Source organism: Pocillopora verrucosa, chromosome 10 (genome assembly GCF_036669915.1).
Source record: "Pocillopora verrucosa isolate sample1 chromosome 10, ASM3666991v2, whole genome shotgun sequence".
NCBI lineage: Eukaryota > Metazoa > Cnidaria > Anthozoa > Scleractinia > Pocilloporidae > Pocillopora > Pocillopora verrucosa.
This window is the reverse complement of record NC_089321.1, coordinates 5,470,874-5,488,293: the sequence shown is the minus strand read 5'-3', so window position 1 is coordinate 5,488,293 and position 17,420 is coordinate 5,470,874. Positions and strand designations below refer to the sequence as shown.

General features: G+C 38.9%; 1 protein-coding gene across 3 annotated transcripts in view; it reads left to right on the top strand.

Moving 5' to 3' along the window:
• The window catches only part of LOC131773366 (uncharacterized), a 40,378-nt gene that overhangs the window by 8,400 nt on the left and 14,558 nt on the right, over positions 1-17,420 (top strand). For all 3 annotated transcript variants that reach the window (XM_059089347.2, XM_066173251.1, XM_059089348.2), the window contains exons 7-34: positions 321-490; positions 1,293-1,457; positions 1,825-1,972; positions 2,654-2,743; positions 3,247-3,471; positions 3,978-4,073; positions 4,538-4,567; positions 5,676-6,168; positions 6,316-6,482; positions 6,720-6,920; positions 7,227-7,424; positions 7,665-7,700; positions 7,793-8,074; positions 8,992-9,142; positions 9,497-9,780; positions 10,322-10,357; positions 10,828-10,866; positions 11,050-11,119; positions 11,367-11,527; positions 12,092-12,256; positions 13,002-13,052; positions 13,538-13,724; positions 14,189-14,406; positions 15,050-15,106; positions 15,425-15,578; positions 15,687-15,940; positions 16,440-16,463; positions 17,147-17,308. In XM_059089347.2, coding sequence (XP_058945330.2) covers positions 321-490; positions 1,293-1,457; positions 1,825-1,972; positions 2,654-2,743; positions 3,247-3,471; positions 3,978-4,073; positions 4,538-4,567; positions 5,676-6,168; positions 6,316-6,482; positions 6,720-6,920; positions 7,227-7,424; positions 7,665-7,700; positions 7,793-8,074; positions 8,992-9,142; positions 9,497-9,780; positions 10,322-10,357; positions 10,828-10,866; positions 11,050-11,119; positions 11,367-11,527; positions 12,092-12,256; positions 13,002-13,052; positions 13,538-13,724; positions 14,189-14,406; positions 15,050-15,106; positions 15,425-15,578; positions 15,687-15,940; positions 16,440-16,463; positions 17,147-17,308 — 4,314 coding nt within the window. The remainder of the gene's footprint in view (positions 1-320; positions 491-1,292; positions 1,458-1,824; positions 1,973-2,653; positions 2,744-3,246; positions 3,472-3,977; positions 4,074-4,537; positions 4,568-5,675; positions 6,169-6,315; positions 6,483-6,719; positions 6,921-7,226; positions 7,425-7,664; positions 7,701-7,792; positions 8,075-8,991; positions 9,143-9,496; positions 9,781-10,321; positions 10,358-10,827; positions 10,867-11,049; positions 11,120-11,366; positions 11,528-12,091; positions 12,257-13,001; positions 13,053-13,537; positions 13,725-14,188; positions 14,407-15,049; positions 15,107-15,424; positions 15,579-15,686; positions 15,941-16,439; positions 16,464-17,146; positions 17,309-17,420) is intronic.

The following is a 17,420-nucleotide window of genomic DNA, read 5'->3' as shown; positions in this document are numbered from 1 at the left end:
TTTCTCAACCAATCAGATTCAAGTCCAAATCCAATCGCGACTTGGTCACTTACGTTTTCCCGCGCTTCAGACAGTTTGCTTGTTTTTACGTTGATTTCACATAAGCTCCTCCCTATGATTGGCTGTTGTCATTGCTTTGGTTTGGGTTAAGTTTTACGTCACTCAATCGAAAAGCGCTCTAGTTTAGAGAAATATGCTTTAAAAAAAGACAGTCTCTGAACCCTGAACGGCGTAGCTGCCCCTCCCGTTGTTCCACGACTTCTCTCTGTTTGATCCATGTAAAGTTTATCCAATTTTCAACCGGTTTTGTTTTGTCCTAGGCATAAATCAGTGTGATTCGCCATTTGGAATGGAAGATGAGAGCATTGCCGATAGCCAAATATCTACCTCCAGCAATTATAACTTTTCATCTCGAGCAAGTCAGGCCCGTCTTCGTTTGGAAAGCGGTGACTTAAATGCAGGAGCATGGTGCGCTGCACAAAACAAAGTGGTAAATTATTAACTAGGTCTTCATACTGATAACAATAGTAACAGAAATCATAGACCACGAGAAGTCAGAAAAAAGAAAAAAAAATTGATGCTAGCGCGCCGCAGGGAATTCTGGGAGTGAGGCGCCTCAATCCTAGAGCTCTCAGCGGCGCTAACACCAACTTTTTAAATTTTTTTTTTTAATCGCGCGACGGACTTCGCCGAAAAGGAGAGACTGCTTGTATTCTACAGAAATCATGACCTAAGACTAAGAACTTTCCAGAGTTTAATTTAGTTATGAAAGTAAGTAAGTTGAAATTGCAAGTTACGACTATTAGAAGAGAGTAATAAGAGCAAAAAGGATCTTGAACAACCAAGGGCAGAAAATGAAAAAAAACATCGGTAGCTTTACTTCGGTCGGTACCCTTACAACTTGATGGTTTACGTTGTAACAATACATTCAACATTGTGTTGCGTTGGATGTGCGCAAATCCAGCGTGAAGTCATTTAAAGTAGTACAGCTTGAAGTTTTTTGCCTACAGGTCGGGCCCGGTTATTCAAAGAGCGGATTGCGCTATCAAACAGACAAATCGTTATCCTCTATATATATATATTGTGTTAATTAAACCTACCGCTTAATTTCCTGGTTGAGAGTTACCCACTGGATGATATTATCCATCCTTAGAACAATCGGGGCCGGGAGGGAAAAGAAATAGGGCAATTGTTTGTTAAGATTTTTCTGTGAGGAGGTAAATCCTAACATGTAATTCGTATTTTAATGTTCAGTTTGCCTTGTGTTCATTTACCGTTTTGTTATGTGGCAGGGTGAATATTTACAAATTGATTTGGGAGTTGTGCGTCAGGTAAGACACATTGCACTTCAAGGAAGGCCAGGATCTTCCGACTATGTGAAGACGTTCTATCTCAGATATGGAGACAATGGCCTGGATTTTATTAACTATGGTGAAAACGCCACAGTCAAATACAAGGTAGATAATGGGTTTCTTTTACATGTGCTAATATTTACAAATGTTTTAAATCGGATTCAAACGAATGAGAAAATTTGGAGAAGTATATCGTTAACTGATGATTACTTGTATTATCAGGTGAGCGAGACACTCATTTAGTCTGTCAGGTAGGCAATCAGTAAATTAGTTAGTCAATCAAGCGACCTTTCTGTGGGTCCATAATTAATTAGGGAGTCAGTCGTTCAGTCGTTTGGCCGGTCCATTGACGTTTGCTTAGTCTGTTAGTTTGTCACCGAGTCACCAACACCACTATCATTATTGTAATTGATATCAATCATTCATGTTTGTGTAGCACTTCATAAGAGTCACTACCTTTTTGGAATTTCAGACTTTAGGTGGAAATGTCAATGATGCCGCGTCCATCAGCAACATTGCCCTTACTGAACCTATCTATGCCAGATTTATCAGGATTTATCCACTTTCATGGAACTCTCGTATCTGCCTGAGAACTGAAATTTATGGCTGTGCATCACAAGGTAAGAAATAACTCAGCGCTGCACACTATGGCGTACTTTAACAGGCTTTAAAGCGCATTTCGACTGAAAGACGTAGAACCAAACAAAAGTTGTCACAAAAACTAATCGCAGGAAAGTGAGATATCACAGGGAGCCAATGACAGCTAAAAACTTCACGCCGTCTGAAGCGCGGGAAAACGCAGGTGGCCAAATTCCGATTAGTTTTAGCCTTGAATGTAATTTGCCGAGAAAGTGGCCAATCACATCTAGCGAAGTAAAAAAAAACCAAAGCAATGCAGGGCACTTTCGACACTCAATTGAAGATTGCTTATTTTCTTAATTGCATGAACTGTGTAATTGTTTGCGATGATTCTTTTACATATATCTTTATCTCGCCGTTCAGAGACATCGATATCATGTGACCTCACATAATGACCAGCCCCTAGTTGGTTTGATGGTTCAGCTGACTTGCGTGCTGCACTAGTCTTACGGGGCGATAACGAATTCGAAGCCAGTTCTCTTCTACTTTCCAGTTTAACCACTACTTAATTTTTTTATTACCACCTAACTGCAATGATCTTCGGTCAACTGGAATCTTTTCGTGAAGCCTAATTACTGTACATGACTTACCTATATTTTCCTTAATAAACAGTCTGTGTAGGATAAAAGAAAGTTCTTTAAATCGCATCTTTTTCCCTTTAGCCTCTTCTAAGAAGTGTGGGATTGGCTGGGAGATTGGACCTGATGAAACTTGCTACCAGATTAACTCAAATCAGTGGAAATTGTGGGCAGGTTTGTTTGTTTTGTTTTTAGCTGCTGTATTGGATAACATCGGTGGCCAATAGGTCTGATTCCCAACGGATTTCTAGATAGCACAAGCTCATGCTTGCTTGTAGAGGAGACTGACCCAATTAAGCTCTACCGAAACAAAAATGATTTATGTTGCTGTTATGTTTGTTTTTGTTGTTGCTTTTTTTGTTTCCGACGAGACCATATAGACGTGTTGTGAAGGTAAAAGCCAGTGACACTGATCAAAAATTGATATTCACAAATTTTGATAAACTCTTGAATTTCAGAAGCTGAGACAATCGTCTTTTGTCTTAAGTACGGTACAGTCAAAACCTCAGATATAGGCGAAAAAGGCACGAATGTTGTTCGGCAGACCCATGGTTTTAATAAAGTCCATAAGAGTTTAAAAAACCCTAATTGCATTGCTTTGCCATGAAAATTTTATTATGATTGTTTGTGCATGCAACCATATGACATAGGCAATACTGAATTTATTTCGGTTACAGATGCACGCGCATCTTGCCTGAGCAGAGGCGGTGATCTAGTCAGCATAGTAACTATGAAGGAGAAGAACTGGTTGAATAATAGATTGCAAGCGGTCAGTGGGTGGACTTATTCATTTTGGCTGGGACTGAATGATAGAGACTCTCCTAAGCACTTTTACTGGAGTGATGGAAGTCCTTATAGATTGACCGCATGGGATGCTGGTTACCCCACGAACACACCACAAAGTGAGTCTGATTGCAGGATTGCTTGGCATTTTAAAAGGTGGCATTTAAGACAATTAAGAGATTAAATAGTGCATTCAGATTTGACTGTAAAATAAAATGCTCTTAATCCACGAAACAACGAGAAATACGGGAAAAACATTCTGCACAAAAGAGAGTCTTTCTATGAAAAATTAAACAGAAAAGTATTCACACCAGCTAAGTTGACGTTTGTGCAAGTTTCACAGCATCAAGCACTTCAGAATAACGCTGTTTCTAGCCGCGGCCGGTTACGAGCTCTTCACAGGCTTCACGTATTTTCAATCTTGGGTGAAGAGAGAGTAGTAAGAGTAAAATGTCTTGCTTAAGAAAGCAATGCTTGTGCTCAAGTTTCTTTTCCTCCAAAGAGCAAATTAGAGAAAAAAATTTTGTGATTGTTCGGGGTGGCATTACCTAGTCCATTATTTTCCTTAATCCCTCACTGAGGTTTTTCTTTATTTATTCTCTATTTATTTATTGTATCTTCCTAGCTCCAAAAGCTTGCGTTGAGATTGATACAGTCAGAGGGGCTTGGAGAGATGTGAGCTGCGGAGAATATCGACCATTTATTTGCAAAAGGAAAATGGGTGAGTTCGAGTTCGTTACCAGGTGAAGGCATTTTACAAAGAGGATGAGGAAGACTGAAACTAGTAGTTTCCAGTGTGCGCGCATAAATTTAGTTTTTCATAGAGTACGCATTACTCATGATTTCTGAGTTTGCTCTGATTTATGCTGAAATGGTGTGCTGATGGTTCTTTATTAATTCTTTTGGTATTGATCCCTTTATATCAATATCAGAATCTGGGCGACGGCCCACCTACCCCTCCCCTAACCCAACATTCACCCTAACTTGTTATCAATTGACTGTTTTTGGGTTAGGGGAGGGGTAGGTGGGCAGTTACCCAGATACTGATGATGATCCAATTCTTTTATATCGCGTAGCAGCCAATAATCACCCTTCAGAGCTATCTTTGAAATAGCTGAGACAGTATTTGTTAAAAATAGTCAATGAACGGACTGCTAACGGTTGATATGTTTTTTTTGTTTTTAGCAAGTGGTGTAAAGACTCCTGTGACTGGAAGTAAGTTTTAAATCAATAGCCATGTAAACTTTGCAATGTGGGTGACTGAATTTATCGCTTAAGGCTGTGTTTTTTTATTTCAAAGTAGACATCAGTATGGTTGGCTTTAGATTCTCGTAATATGTATGATGCTTTCCGGACATTTAACCATCATGCAGTGAGAATTAACCATGATTCTGACCTGCGATTCAACCCTAAGCAATTACTGGAATTACTTCACAATAGTTGCCGCACAACATAAGGTTATCTATCGCCCTTGGGGGATGGTGTTGGGTGGGTGAGTTTGTAGGATTTGGGGGGTTATAATGTTGTTTTCACGCAGAAGGGAGGAGCAATCAGTCGTTTCTAACAAGAGGTTGAAAATGGACTAAAGAATATTGCATTATTTACTGCGAAGTAGGGAGATGAAAAGATTACTAGAGATTCAACTATTAACTTTTGTGCAGATGTATGGAGCCAGCTTAGTAATGATAAAAGGAATGCCCCCACCCTAACTTGTTTTAAGCGCCAAGTTCTAGACGCTAGCCGTATAATTTGATTTTTCTTCCTGTAAGCATGATTATTACACCTATTTTAATCCTATATTCCGTAAATCTTTTCAATTTATATACTTTTAACTATTTATACTGGTACCATTTATACTATTCATACTATTTTTACCATTTATACTGGTTTCTTATCTTATCTTTTTTATTTATAAACGATGGTAGTTTTTTAGATTTTAATCCTCTTTGGAGGACCCTCGTGTAAACCACTCTTTGTAATCCTGGTATCCTCAATGAAGATCACATAATTAGTCTTATGGGGATCAGATAAATTTTATGATAACACAACCAAAATCCTTAGACCCTCTCCTTCCCGGCAATAATTAATGCCCGGTCTCTTAAAGGTTTGGAACTTTAGACTGGAAAAAATTTTAAAGTCAGTGAACGATATTTAAACTCGTAGTGTGAGTTGACTCTCAAACAGCCTTATGTGCAACCAACTAAACTGGTATTATAGTGTCTTTTTTATATTCTGGGATGGGGATTATACTTCACAACTCATTACTTTTTTACTGACCTTCATGATAGGTGTTTGTACTGATGTATGTTTATGATTTTTTAAGACTGGATTAGTGGGACAGATTACTATTGGCCGCTCGATCAAATTGTCGATGGGAAGTCGGTTGTTGGAACAGTCCCAGCTATTGTTCACGGCGAGGTGAAATCATCTAACTCGTCTCAAAATGGACGCAGCGTCGTATATTTTAGGGGCTACCAGGCGCATTTGGATGCGAGACGGTTTCAAGATCCCTGCATATCGAATCTAGATAAGTGCGAGAATGGCATCTCTGTCTCATTTGTTATACAGTTCGAGGATGATGCAAAGACCTGGAAGACAAACACTTTCATTGTGTACACATTCGAGGACGTATTGCAGAAGGGTCGAGGATTTGCACTTTATTACGTCAACGGTCAATTACATACGGCAGTTAACACTCGGCAAAAGAGGTGGCATGTTTTTAAACCTTTACAGACGGGCAAAAATGTATGGCACCATGTTATGTTCACCTGGCAACGCGAAAAGGGGATTGTTCTCTACATAAATGGAAAGAAAAGGTAAGGCTTGCATCACTTGTGCAAAGAAAGAAATTCATTTCTGCATGGTGGACTCGAACTACTGTCAGATTTAAAATAATGCGTCATTTAAGTCAATTATAGGCTAACAGAGGAATTAAAAAGAACTTTTTTTGTCTTTGTTTTTAGCTCTTCTTTGTACTATGGGGTTTCTTCCTCTCACTCTAAAAGTAGCAGTTCATTTATTGTGGGAAGCAAATCCACTCAACCTTTATCTGGTGGTTTTCGGATGCGTTCACTGGCAGTTTGGAGAAGGCCGTTGACGCCTCAAGAAGTAAATCGTATTTATCTGGCCGGTAAGAATATGTTTTTGCGGTTTAGATAAAAGTATACAGTTAAACCTTTAGTAGGCAGACCCAGTGAAAAGTCCCGATCTAGTCTCTTATAATGAAGTAGACAACAAACCTTTATCCAGGGGTCACCTCTATCACTACAAGTAATTGAACAAGAAATTTGTATATAAACAAATACTCTTTTTTATACTTTTATTTGCGGAGAGATGGTTTAAAACATATTTTGCGTCTTTTCCACAGAGTTTGGCTCCTGTAGGGTTGGTTGGAAAGACTTTGGGCAGTACTGTTACCAGTTCAATTTGAACAAGAAATCGTGGCCTTCTGCACAAATATCCTGTGTGAACCAGCAAGCAGAACTGGTCAGCATTCACTCACCCGTCGAGCAGGCCCATATATCTCTGGAGACAGGACCTCACGGACTAGACTCACCGGCGTGGATTGGTAAAAGAAAAATATCTTTTTTACAAATCAAATCAAATTTGGTGATTTTGACTGTAGAGTTTGAACAAATTGTCTGTCATTCAGCTCCATTCCTCTCTTACTATTTGATTTCTGCAGTTCTCAACACCGGGAAAGAGTACCTCTGTCAATTCTTACGTTTAAATTATCATCTCCGTCGTAAAAATTTCAACTTTGTGAATCCTTATTCCCTATTTTGTTTATATAGCGTACTTTTCCTTCAGTCCTCTTTAACCGCTACAGCTTCTTTTTAAGTGGCCCTAATCCTCTTGCGCTTAATACTCATAGGGATGCATGATCAGGGAGTGGAAAGTGAGTTCCAGTGGTCTGATGGGTCAGCTGTTCAATTCACCTACTGGGATGGCTGGCAACCTGATAACTGGCGAGACTCAGAAGATTGTGCCAATGTCAGAAATGTGAACGATGGCCGCTGGAATGATCAGAGCTGTTATAACAGTTTGCCATATATCTGTAAGAAGCCAAAAGGTGTGTTTCAGAATCGAAGAGGATTTTAAAGGACGAACTTGGTTTGTTGCTAATGCACGAGTAATTCAGTATCTTGTGTTAGATCACCATCACAAGAAAACCATGAATATGTCGATGAATGGGTGTTTCTGACGTGTTGGCATTCTTGTAGAGAAACGTTTTGAAGTGAGACGGGTGTTTTTTTAATGCAACTGCTCGTAACGTATAGTCCCTAAATCTTTAACACATTTTGTTTCCTAGAGTATATCTCACCTCATGGAGTCATTGCAACATCGAGTAAGTAATTCGATATGAATCTGAGGCTTTGCTTTCATTTTATAAGTAACTGATAAATTTAGAAACCTCCAAACCAACTAATTTTTTTTCAGCTCCTAAGAAACTTTTCGTTTGTGAAAGTACATCTGCAGTTCTTAGTTGCCCAACATCTACAGTTTTGACGATCAAATCTGCCACATGGGGACGCACTGATACGACCAGATGTTTTCAAGTGAGCGTTAAACCTTGCAAGCTGAATGTTACCGCAAACTTAAATGCTAAATGTGGAGGCAAAAACCACTGTTCGTTAAAAGCCACCAATTCAGTACTTGGTGCTGACCCATGTGGAGGGGGAATTGCTAAGTATTTAGAAATTGACTACATGTGCCTGAAAGGTATGTAACACCCATAGCACATCATACGATAAATTTGATATTTACCTTGATATAGTAACACGAACGAGTTAAACCTTGTTAGAACGTATTTTTCTTTCTACTCATCATTTTTAAATCACACTTTGAAGAAATTTAGTATTTTGAATATTGAAAGAATGATGCTCAAATATCCAGATGTGAAGTTTTTGGCGGTAGTTACTGACTCCCTTAGAGCAATATTAACAATGAGTAAATACATTTGAACACAAGGAATACTTGAACGTTACCTATAACCGAAAAGATTTACACATCCTTCAAAGGTTGAAATCCAATTCTACTCTGTTGATCGTAAAAATGCCATCCATCTTCGGTAGTCTACTACTGCCCTGTAGGGAGAAGATTCGACGTACATTAGAGTTCCGTTCATGACGCTTACTCGGAGTTCTGCTGAGTATCTCGTACCCGCTTGGTGTGAGATCGATTTTGAAGACTTTTGCACCTGCTACAACGGTTTTACACCAGATGTCTTCGGCCCCGTCGTGATCATTAGCATCCTCTTTGTCCTTTAGAAGATGCTTTAGACACATTAAACTAACTCGAACTAACAAAAACCGAGTGGAAGTCTCTGGAGGTGGGGGCTTTCAGCAAGACGAGCATTGATTTGTTTCCCTGTCTAGGTCGTTGTATCCTCAAAGGCCACTGAAATTTCACTTGAAGGGCACAATTAACTCATTTTCTGAAAGCTTAAAGAGATTACTAGAAAAATAAGTAAACTCTACTAAAGTGTTAAAACATGTAGTCTGGGAAAATTTCCATACTTATTTGGGGAAAAAAATAAGTAGACAATATCTCGTGTTAAATCCGCTTTCTTACTACCAAAAATTTGGGTTATCCCTCAGAAAATTAGAATAATTTGTCATTTTAATCTCCCGAAACAGGTACTGAAAATTCTCCGCTCTGTAAAGTTGGCTGGCATCTTAGCCCTGATGGCTCTCGCTGCATCAGGGTGATCTTTGATCGCAAAACTTGGCAGGATGCGAGAAGCACGTGTAAAACTTATGGAGGTGACCTAGTCAGTTTCCACAGCAGGTATTCTATGATTAACTATTAATAGTCCATAAACGTATATTCTTATCATTGAAGGAACACTTTTGCATAACCTCGATTCTGTGAAGGAAGGTGCCTTGTGTTGCTTTTGCGCTACTAGAAACTTAGGACTAGGGCTTAAGTTCGTCTTCCAAAGCGTGACAATCCTTAATCCTTGTTTGATCTATTCAACATCTTTTGGTATTTGTCTACCTTGGGAAACTGCTATTCTAAGAATCATTTTTTCCGTCGCAAATAAACCAATTTTTTCTTTCGCAAGAACACTTGTGTGGCACAAGGTTAGTCGCCTGTTAGTTTCGAGAAGAATTCCAAACCAATGTCTTTTTGTGTTTGCAGCACAGAGAATATCTTGGTGACTTCTCTGTTAGTGTACTCCTGGAACATTGGAGAGGTGGGAGGATTATGGACGGGTCTCACAGATGCCGGTCAGAAAGGCGTGTACTACTGGTCTGATGGGTCCAAGCTGGACTACACCAATTGGCTTAACACTCAACCAGATGAGAGGATTTTGGAGGGAAGTTGCGTTCAAGCCACCTTGCAACCCGGTCGTATGAGCTGGTTGTTCTGGCAGGATGTGGACTGTAACAGCACACTTTATTTTGCCTGTGCAAAACCTCCAAGTAAGTATTTGTCTGCGTTCGATCAAGGCCAAAGCATTTCATAACTTTCTTTACATTTCCATGGGACTTTCGGCCAGAACTAGACTATACAATTTTATAAATTACCACCAAGATTTCGCTTATTTAAAATTTTGTTTTTACATTAAATTCTTAATTCCCATTGATGTTGTTTGGGAATACCTTCCATTGTTTCACGCAAACGAGTTTTGCGAATCTTAAAAAAACTGCTTTAATGTCGTAGCTTGTGTAGAACCCTTTCAGGTATTTGGTTCTTTTTTTGACGAAAATGGAAAACTACGAGTTATAACGTTGAGGTGTCAGTGGTTCTCTCTGCTGAATACAATTACTTAATTATCAAGGAAATAGAAACATCGAAGAAGAAAAAGACATAAAAATGATCTCAAAGAACTCTCTTCAGTAGTTTACAGGATTAAAAAATTAATAGTGTTTTGATAGTACATGATAAGAACATTTATGTGTATTTTTTTGTGTTTGTTCATTAATCTCTTTGTTTCAAATACTCTTTCTTTAATTTTAACAGATAGGCAGGTGCTACCTACCAACCTCGTTCCTTCAGGTACGTTTCCGGTTTTGTCTTGTTGATGTGTGAGTCGTAAATAGTACAGTATATGGAGTCTTAGTTCATCATCCAGGTACAGGCCCTATTTCATGGAGTTTAACTAAACTGACCAAGTAACCACTTAAGGAAAATTGGAAGCTGCACTTTCTCCTTGCTAAATTCATGGATTGCTATTTTTGCGCCAAAGCTTAACTTCAAAGGAGTCGTAGTGATGTATCATGTAAGCCTGCTTAAATTGTCTGTATCATAAGAGAGTTTGTCCAATTCATCATTTCTAATGAATTCGTCATTTCTAAACTGTGCTAATCATGCCCATCATTAACAATCCTCGTGTATTGTTTATTCACATAGTCTTTGCGTTTGTTGAAGAGTGTTATGTTTAGTATTTCCTTGTTTTGAAACTTCGGTTCGTTTCGTTACCATCATTGGTTTGTATTTGATCTCGTTTTCTTTTTTTTTTCATCCAGGACAAAGTCTGACGCGCACGGCAACTCCTACTTCTACGGGTAACACGTTTTCTTCGGTCGTTTAGATAAGAATTTTTTGTTTGTTGTTTGCTTGTCTTTTCGAGTTTCTTTACTTAATCCAAGTTATCTTAGTTTTGTAAGAGTCCACGGTAAATCTATCGGTTATTGCAAAACAAGCAGTTCAAAGTAGGCGAAGTTAACAGCCCTCTTAATTGTTTTCAGTTTTTAACTACTGGTGTCCATCTGGATGGATGACAAATGGCTCATTCTGTTACAAGTTGATGTCGCAGAGGTAAGAATCAACGTAAGAACTAACGTAAGATCAGTACCGGGGCAGCATTGTAACCAATGTTATTCCTATATTGTAGCGTGATGTATTGCAAGTAAGCTCGAGGACCTAAGTTATGGTTCAGCCATAAACTGGGTAGATGTCAGATTTCAAAAGAACCTAAGGTGCCAAGATAAAATCAAGTGATTATCAAAAGAAAAACCCTGTTTTTCAAATCCGTTATGGTGATCTCCCTTTCTTGTCATCACAGCAAAACGTGGACTGATGCAAGAGACACCTGTAGATCATTCACTGCAAACTCAGATTTAGTCAGCATTCACAGTGTAGCGGAGAATGAATTTGTGGCCAGTCTGTTCAGTGGCTTACTGTATGCAGCTTGGATTGGACTGAGCGACCGTGGTGTGTTATATGGTAGGTTCTCTATTTTGACTTTTCAAGCAATCGTCTTTTTCAATATGGGTCTTAAAAACGCAGTCTTCAAGACAGGGGCCGTTTACTTTTTAAGCGGGATTTGGCCACAGTATCTCGGCTTCGATTGGTTCCCCCACGCTAGGATAAACCATTCACTCAGCTAAGTAAACCTTTCTTCTAAATTGAAGCACTAGGAGGTTACGTCGCGGGAGCTCAGTGATAATGGGAAATCCAGAAAGACCTTTGTATTTCCATCGATCGATCGACAAACACTGGAAATTTTTTCAATTTACGGTCGGGATGATGGGGCGAATTTCCTGGACCAGTCACAGAGGGAAATAATGTTAAACCGATTAAATCCCAAATAATTCGAAACTGACGCTAAATCTTCTGGCACGATTAATCCGTCTTCCTTCATAAATCGAACAACTTAGTTGAGTGCACCATGGTTATTCGATGTCAGTTTTTTCTACGTCTGTTTCTAGTATCCGGGCTTCCTTTGATAAACTGCCTCCCGCGAGCAATGCGGGGACTTTTATTTGAACGTTTTTCCTTGGTCTGTAGGCTACGTTTGGAGTGACGGAACGCCTGTGCAGTTCACAAAATGGAACGTGCAGCAACCGGACAGTCATCAAGGACAACAGCCATGTGTGGAGATGTATTCTACCGGAGAATGGGGGGACACTGGATGCTACTCTGTAAAGCAGTTCATCTGCAAGATGCCACGATGTAAGTGCATTATTCAAAGTTATTTACAGAGTAGTTGTTTCTCGCAAAGATCAATTTGATGCTTTTATACAATTTCAGGCTTGAGAAGTGGAACTGCTTTGAATACTTTTAATTTCTTTATATATATATATATATACTGTTCGATTTGATTAACTTTTAGGTATCGATTTATAAATAGACGTTGTCACGATGCTAACAGCAGGTCCATAGTTTTTACGTTTATATTTATTTTATTTCAACTATAATTACATTTGAAAGAAGACAAGAAGTTTCAGAGTTGCATTGGTTGGCGTGGTTAATTGCAAAAGACTGCTTTCATTGGTGCATAGATAAATTGAGCCTTGTCGCTAAATTTCTTGCGGCATGAAGACTTCCCTAAAATTGAAGGCGACAATAGTTTATCCAATAAATGTTCAATTATTATCCATGAGGGAATGTTGATAGCCAAGGAAAGGGGTATCATTAGCAAATCGTAAACATTTTGCATCGATCATTGATTTTCTGTCGTACGTTTATTCATGAGCTTTTTCGACTTTTTTGCTCCGATCGTTTGCTTTCTTTATCTCTTAATTTCTTTTGTTATAGTTTCAATTTCTGAATTTCTAATTTTTTTGCAGTGGTTGTTGTTTTGTTGTGTGTGTGTTTTTTTTATAACATTTTGGTGATTTGAAAAATTGAGGTGAAAATTGGCCATATACACCTGGTAAATGTTTCAATCCATGACACTTTGATGTTTTATCAACAGCGGATAATAAACCGTCAGCAACAGTCACTCCAACCACACCTGTTCACCAAAGTGAGTTCTTAAGTTTACTGTGGTTCACATGAGGAGTTTACATCTTGGTTAAGTCTAAAATCCAGTTACTCTAGCACAAATTGACTAAGAAAATTGCTACCTCTCCTGGACTAGTTCAGTGTAGGTACCTTTCCCCACACCCCCCCCCCCCTCACCTTCCCACCACCACCCCCTAACATTTCGCCAGAATATCTTGAAAAACCAATAAAAACAGGTGCGCAAGCCTACATGTGTCTACGGCTAAGGTGATGGGAACACCCGTCTATACTCGTCGTTAGAAAGAAAGGGGCATGGTAAGACTAATGTCTTTCTCAAGCACACCACACAATGACCTGCCAAGGGCCCAAAGCTGGCCCTTCGACGCGGAGTCCGTACGCCTTGTGAACTCCATGTTACCACTTTTCCAACTAAATGTGTTTATTTACCTCGATTTCCGAAAGGAGAAAGTTGTTTGAAGTTGTAACAAGGTATTCCTCTTTTAACAGCCTCAGGCATTTGCCCTAACAATACGATTTTGTGGAATACAATGTGCTACTATTTCGCAAATGACTCCCAGTCAAGCCGACTCACGTGGCGTGCCGCTCGACAGGCGTGTCAAAAAGAACTAGGAGGAGACCTTGTTAGTATTTTAAGTGCTGCGGAGAATAACTTCATAAAATCTCAAATCTCAGGGTAAGTTTCCTTTGAATTATTTTCAGAAGTTTCTGCAAATTATGAGGTAAACCTTAAAGGCTGGATTCAAGGACGTGTTCGATATTTTGCAATGTTCTTAGGGTATTCAAAATAAATTCAAATTTATGACGGTCAAAATCTCGAGCCCCGTTACTCAATTTTCACCCACAAGCAAGCTCTATCGTTTAATCAAACTTGAAAGCTGTCACTTGACCCATTTGTTACCTGCTCTATGGTTGTATTATTGAAAGAAAAAAATTACATCAATATCCATATATTTTCGAGCAGAAAGGTGATGAGAAGTTAGAAAAATATATATCCATGGTCATTCAAGGAATATCCGATTTCACTCCAAATTCTCAGACTTTTACTCAGGAGAAATGAATATCTTTAGAGTGAAAGGGTTGGTCTCACTCCCCTTGTATGCGCACGCACTTTATGGGTGTATTTTTTTCATTTAAAAGGCACAGTAGTAACGCTCTTTGGATTGGACTCAATGATCTCGGAACAGAAAGCAGCTACCAGTGGAGCGACGGTTCGCCAGTAGTTTATATAAACTATGGATGGAAAGAACCAAATGATTATTACGGCCAGGAAGACTGTTTGGAAATTGTAAAGCGTGGTTATTGGAATGACCATCACTGCAGTGTCCTGCGGCCGTACATCTGCAAAACGACAAATAGTGAGTTTCCTAGTTGTCATAAGTTGTCACTGTATGGTGGATTTAGACATAATGTAGAAAATTTAAATAGAATTTGCAAGTGATTCCTCTCATGGACAACTCATAGATTATTTATTGGTCATCTTAAAAGTCCCTCGCTTGCATAAAAAGGATAGAACGAAATTAAAAGTCGACTGTATTATTCTTTTTAGGGCCAACTTTGAAACATAGTACTTCCTTGCACTAAGGAATTTATAAAGTTTATAAGCTAGATCACAAACGCACGTCGGAATGAAAATGTGTCTTGGTTGTGATTTGTGAAAATCAGAATTCCTGACTTGTTTTAGCTTTTATGTTTTTGTTTTTGTGTACATTTTTTTTTCATTAATTCTGACGCATATGTGTTTTTGGATCTTCGATTTCGCTTATTTTGAGCTGGTTGAACGGTTTCATTTGATCTTTGTTGTTCTTCTTGATGGTTTTGTCGATATGGCTGACAGATGATCATGATTTGCGACCAGAATTCTGTTTATGACACTCATCTTGTTTACACGTGCATCGAGGAAAAGATTGGGAACATTACAATATTCCCAATGTGTGTCCAAACGATCTCAATTGAAATCGTACACTTACCATATGCTAATCATATGTTTTTTTCTTACAGATTCCAGAATACAAGCTTTGACTACGTCCCCTCCTGACCAATCGCGTCCTGGCCGATGTAAGTATTTCTGACAACAGTTACTGCTGCTATGTATTTTTTTCTCTTTTTAAGTATTATTCCTTCGCTATTGCATGAGTCAAGTCGCTTGGTTACTAAGTTTTGGAGTGCACGCGTTGATAAATCCGAAAAGAACGAGATTTTATCGTTTCCTGGCCATCTCACTTTTTGGTCAATGAAAGATTCCTACAAATCTTCCGGTCCTTCTCCAGAGGTCAAGTCGACAGATTCCGAGGCGTGAGGAAAATTACGTGTTATAAGGATGCATATCTCAGTAGAAAGAGGTACCCTAACTGATTTTAATTTTCTGTGATAAAGCACATGGCAGATGTAAAGACGGCTGGGTAAACTATGACAAGCGCTGCTACCGCATTGTGTCGGATCCTCAGCTGTCCTGGGAGAACGCAAGAGATGTATGTCGGAAGGGACTTAATGCCAATGTGAACGGAGACCTTGTTACTGTGAATGATCAGTAAGTACACTTGTGTTAAGTTAATGACCAAAAGTGGACACTTTGTTAAATGTTGAACCTTTAAGTGAAGCTACAGCAGATCGAAACTGTACCTATTTCATGTTGCAGATACGAACAGGCATTTTTGACAACTATGCTTCTGGGAAAGAACGACAATTTTTGGATTGGCTTTAATGACAAGCATGTGGAAGGCAGTTTCTTTTGGACAGATAATAGTCCTCGTAAATACACCAACTGGAATGTCAATGAGCCAACGGGCTACGGCTGGAACAAGGATTGCGTCGACATGACGTCCAGTGGAGAGGCAGGAAGATGGGGAACTGCGCAGTGTGACCAGAAAAAAGGGTTCATCTGTGAGACAGGTTTGTAATAGATTAAAAACTTGATCCATTTTGAATAAGAAACTAAATGGAAGATTGTTGACTGAAAATGTTAAAACAAAAGTTTGTATCATTTTCGACCCAATGGTTCTATCTTTCAACTATTTTTCTCCAAAAATGAAGTTCTCCTCAAAAGATTAAAGCATTTGAATTAAAAACGTGATAGTAAGAAGATAGGTATCGATGTAGCACTAAATTCCCAAGGCTGTTTGATACACCAAGAGAATTTAACTGGTATATAGATATCAAAAAATGCGGACATGTGTATTTGTAGTTGGTTTTGGGAATGTTTCCCATGCAATGAAAAGTCTTAGCCTCCATGTGCTCAGCACCATGTAAACCACTAAGATCAGCCATGGGTTTTTAGGAAGGGAAGAGTGGTGAGTTAAGGTCTCGGGAAATGATGATCCAAAAAGAATTCTGGTTGTGTTAGTTACCTCCTTTGCTCATATGTACTGATTTAGATTCTCTTTTTCCGCAGGAGCTGATCAAATCTCAGCGAATGGTGAGCTTGCTAACAACGTATTTTTTTAATCGTATTGGCGGACAATTTTGATAACAACAGGCTTTGGCCATTTGGGAATAATGGCGGAAACAGCCGCTATCGCAGTATTTTTCAAAGTTCCCTATCACCCCCACCAGCAGAAAATTCGAATGACGCAGTTAAACTCTCTCTCTCTCTCTTAAATGGAAAAATGCCGTTCGCTTCTGTGATCTTTTGGAAATTGAATCCTGAAAATTTTTATTGAAAACGAACTTAAAAATCAAACGATTAAAAAAATAAAAATAGTAAAAAAATATGAAGAAAATTGAACTCTGTTGTCGTAAAATATGATGAATTGTGAGTGTCTCGCAGATCAACTATTTACCTTAGCCTCCAGCTTTGACAAAGACTTGACCTGCTTGCCTCTGAAATTTACGATAGTTTGCTTAACTTTTTTAAATGATAAGGAATATTGAAACAGTTTAAAACAGATAGGTTATGTTTTAAATGCGGAAACATCGGAATAATAGAGAAATCGATCGTCTTAAAAGCGAACGTTGACCAGACCTGGTTTTGTAGCCCACTCACTAGTGTCTAGTGAATGGACATCGGTTCAAAGTAGACTGCATTCTTACTGGAACACAAATAGTTTTTAGCTGTAGAGATTTTCATGTAATTGATGATTGATTTTTTTTCCGCTCCAGCTCCACCTGGTAACACGTCTTGTCCTCCAGGGTATCTTCCCTTTGGTAGTGACTGTTTTAATGTGTCTTACGTCCCGATGGGCTGGAAGGAAGCTCTTAAATTTTGCCAAGACAGGATGAATGGTAGCGATTTGATGAGCGTTCACAATTCGTTTGAACAGGGTAAAGTATACAAGGAAACCAAAACCCAAGTTCATTCTCTGATGTCCCTACGATCACAGAGCTTTTAAGTTTTCATGGCGAAGTTGTCACGAAAGTGGACATAAGGCATTGA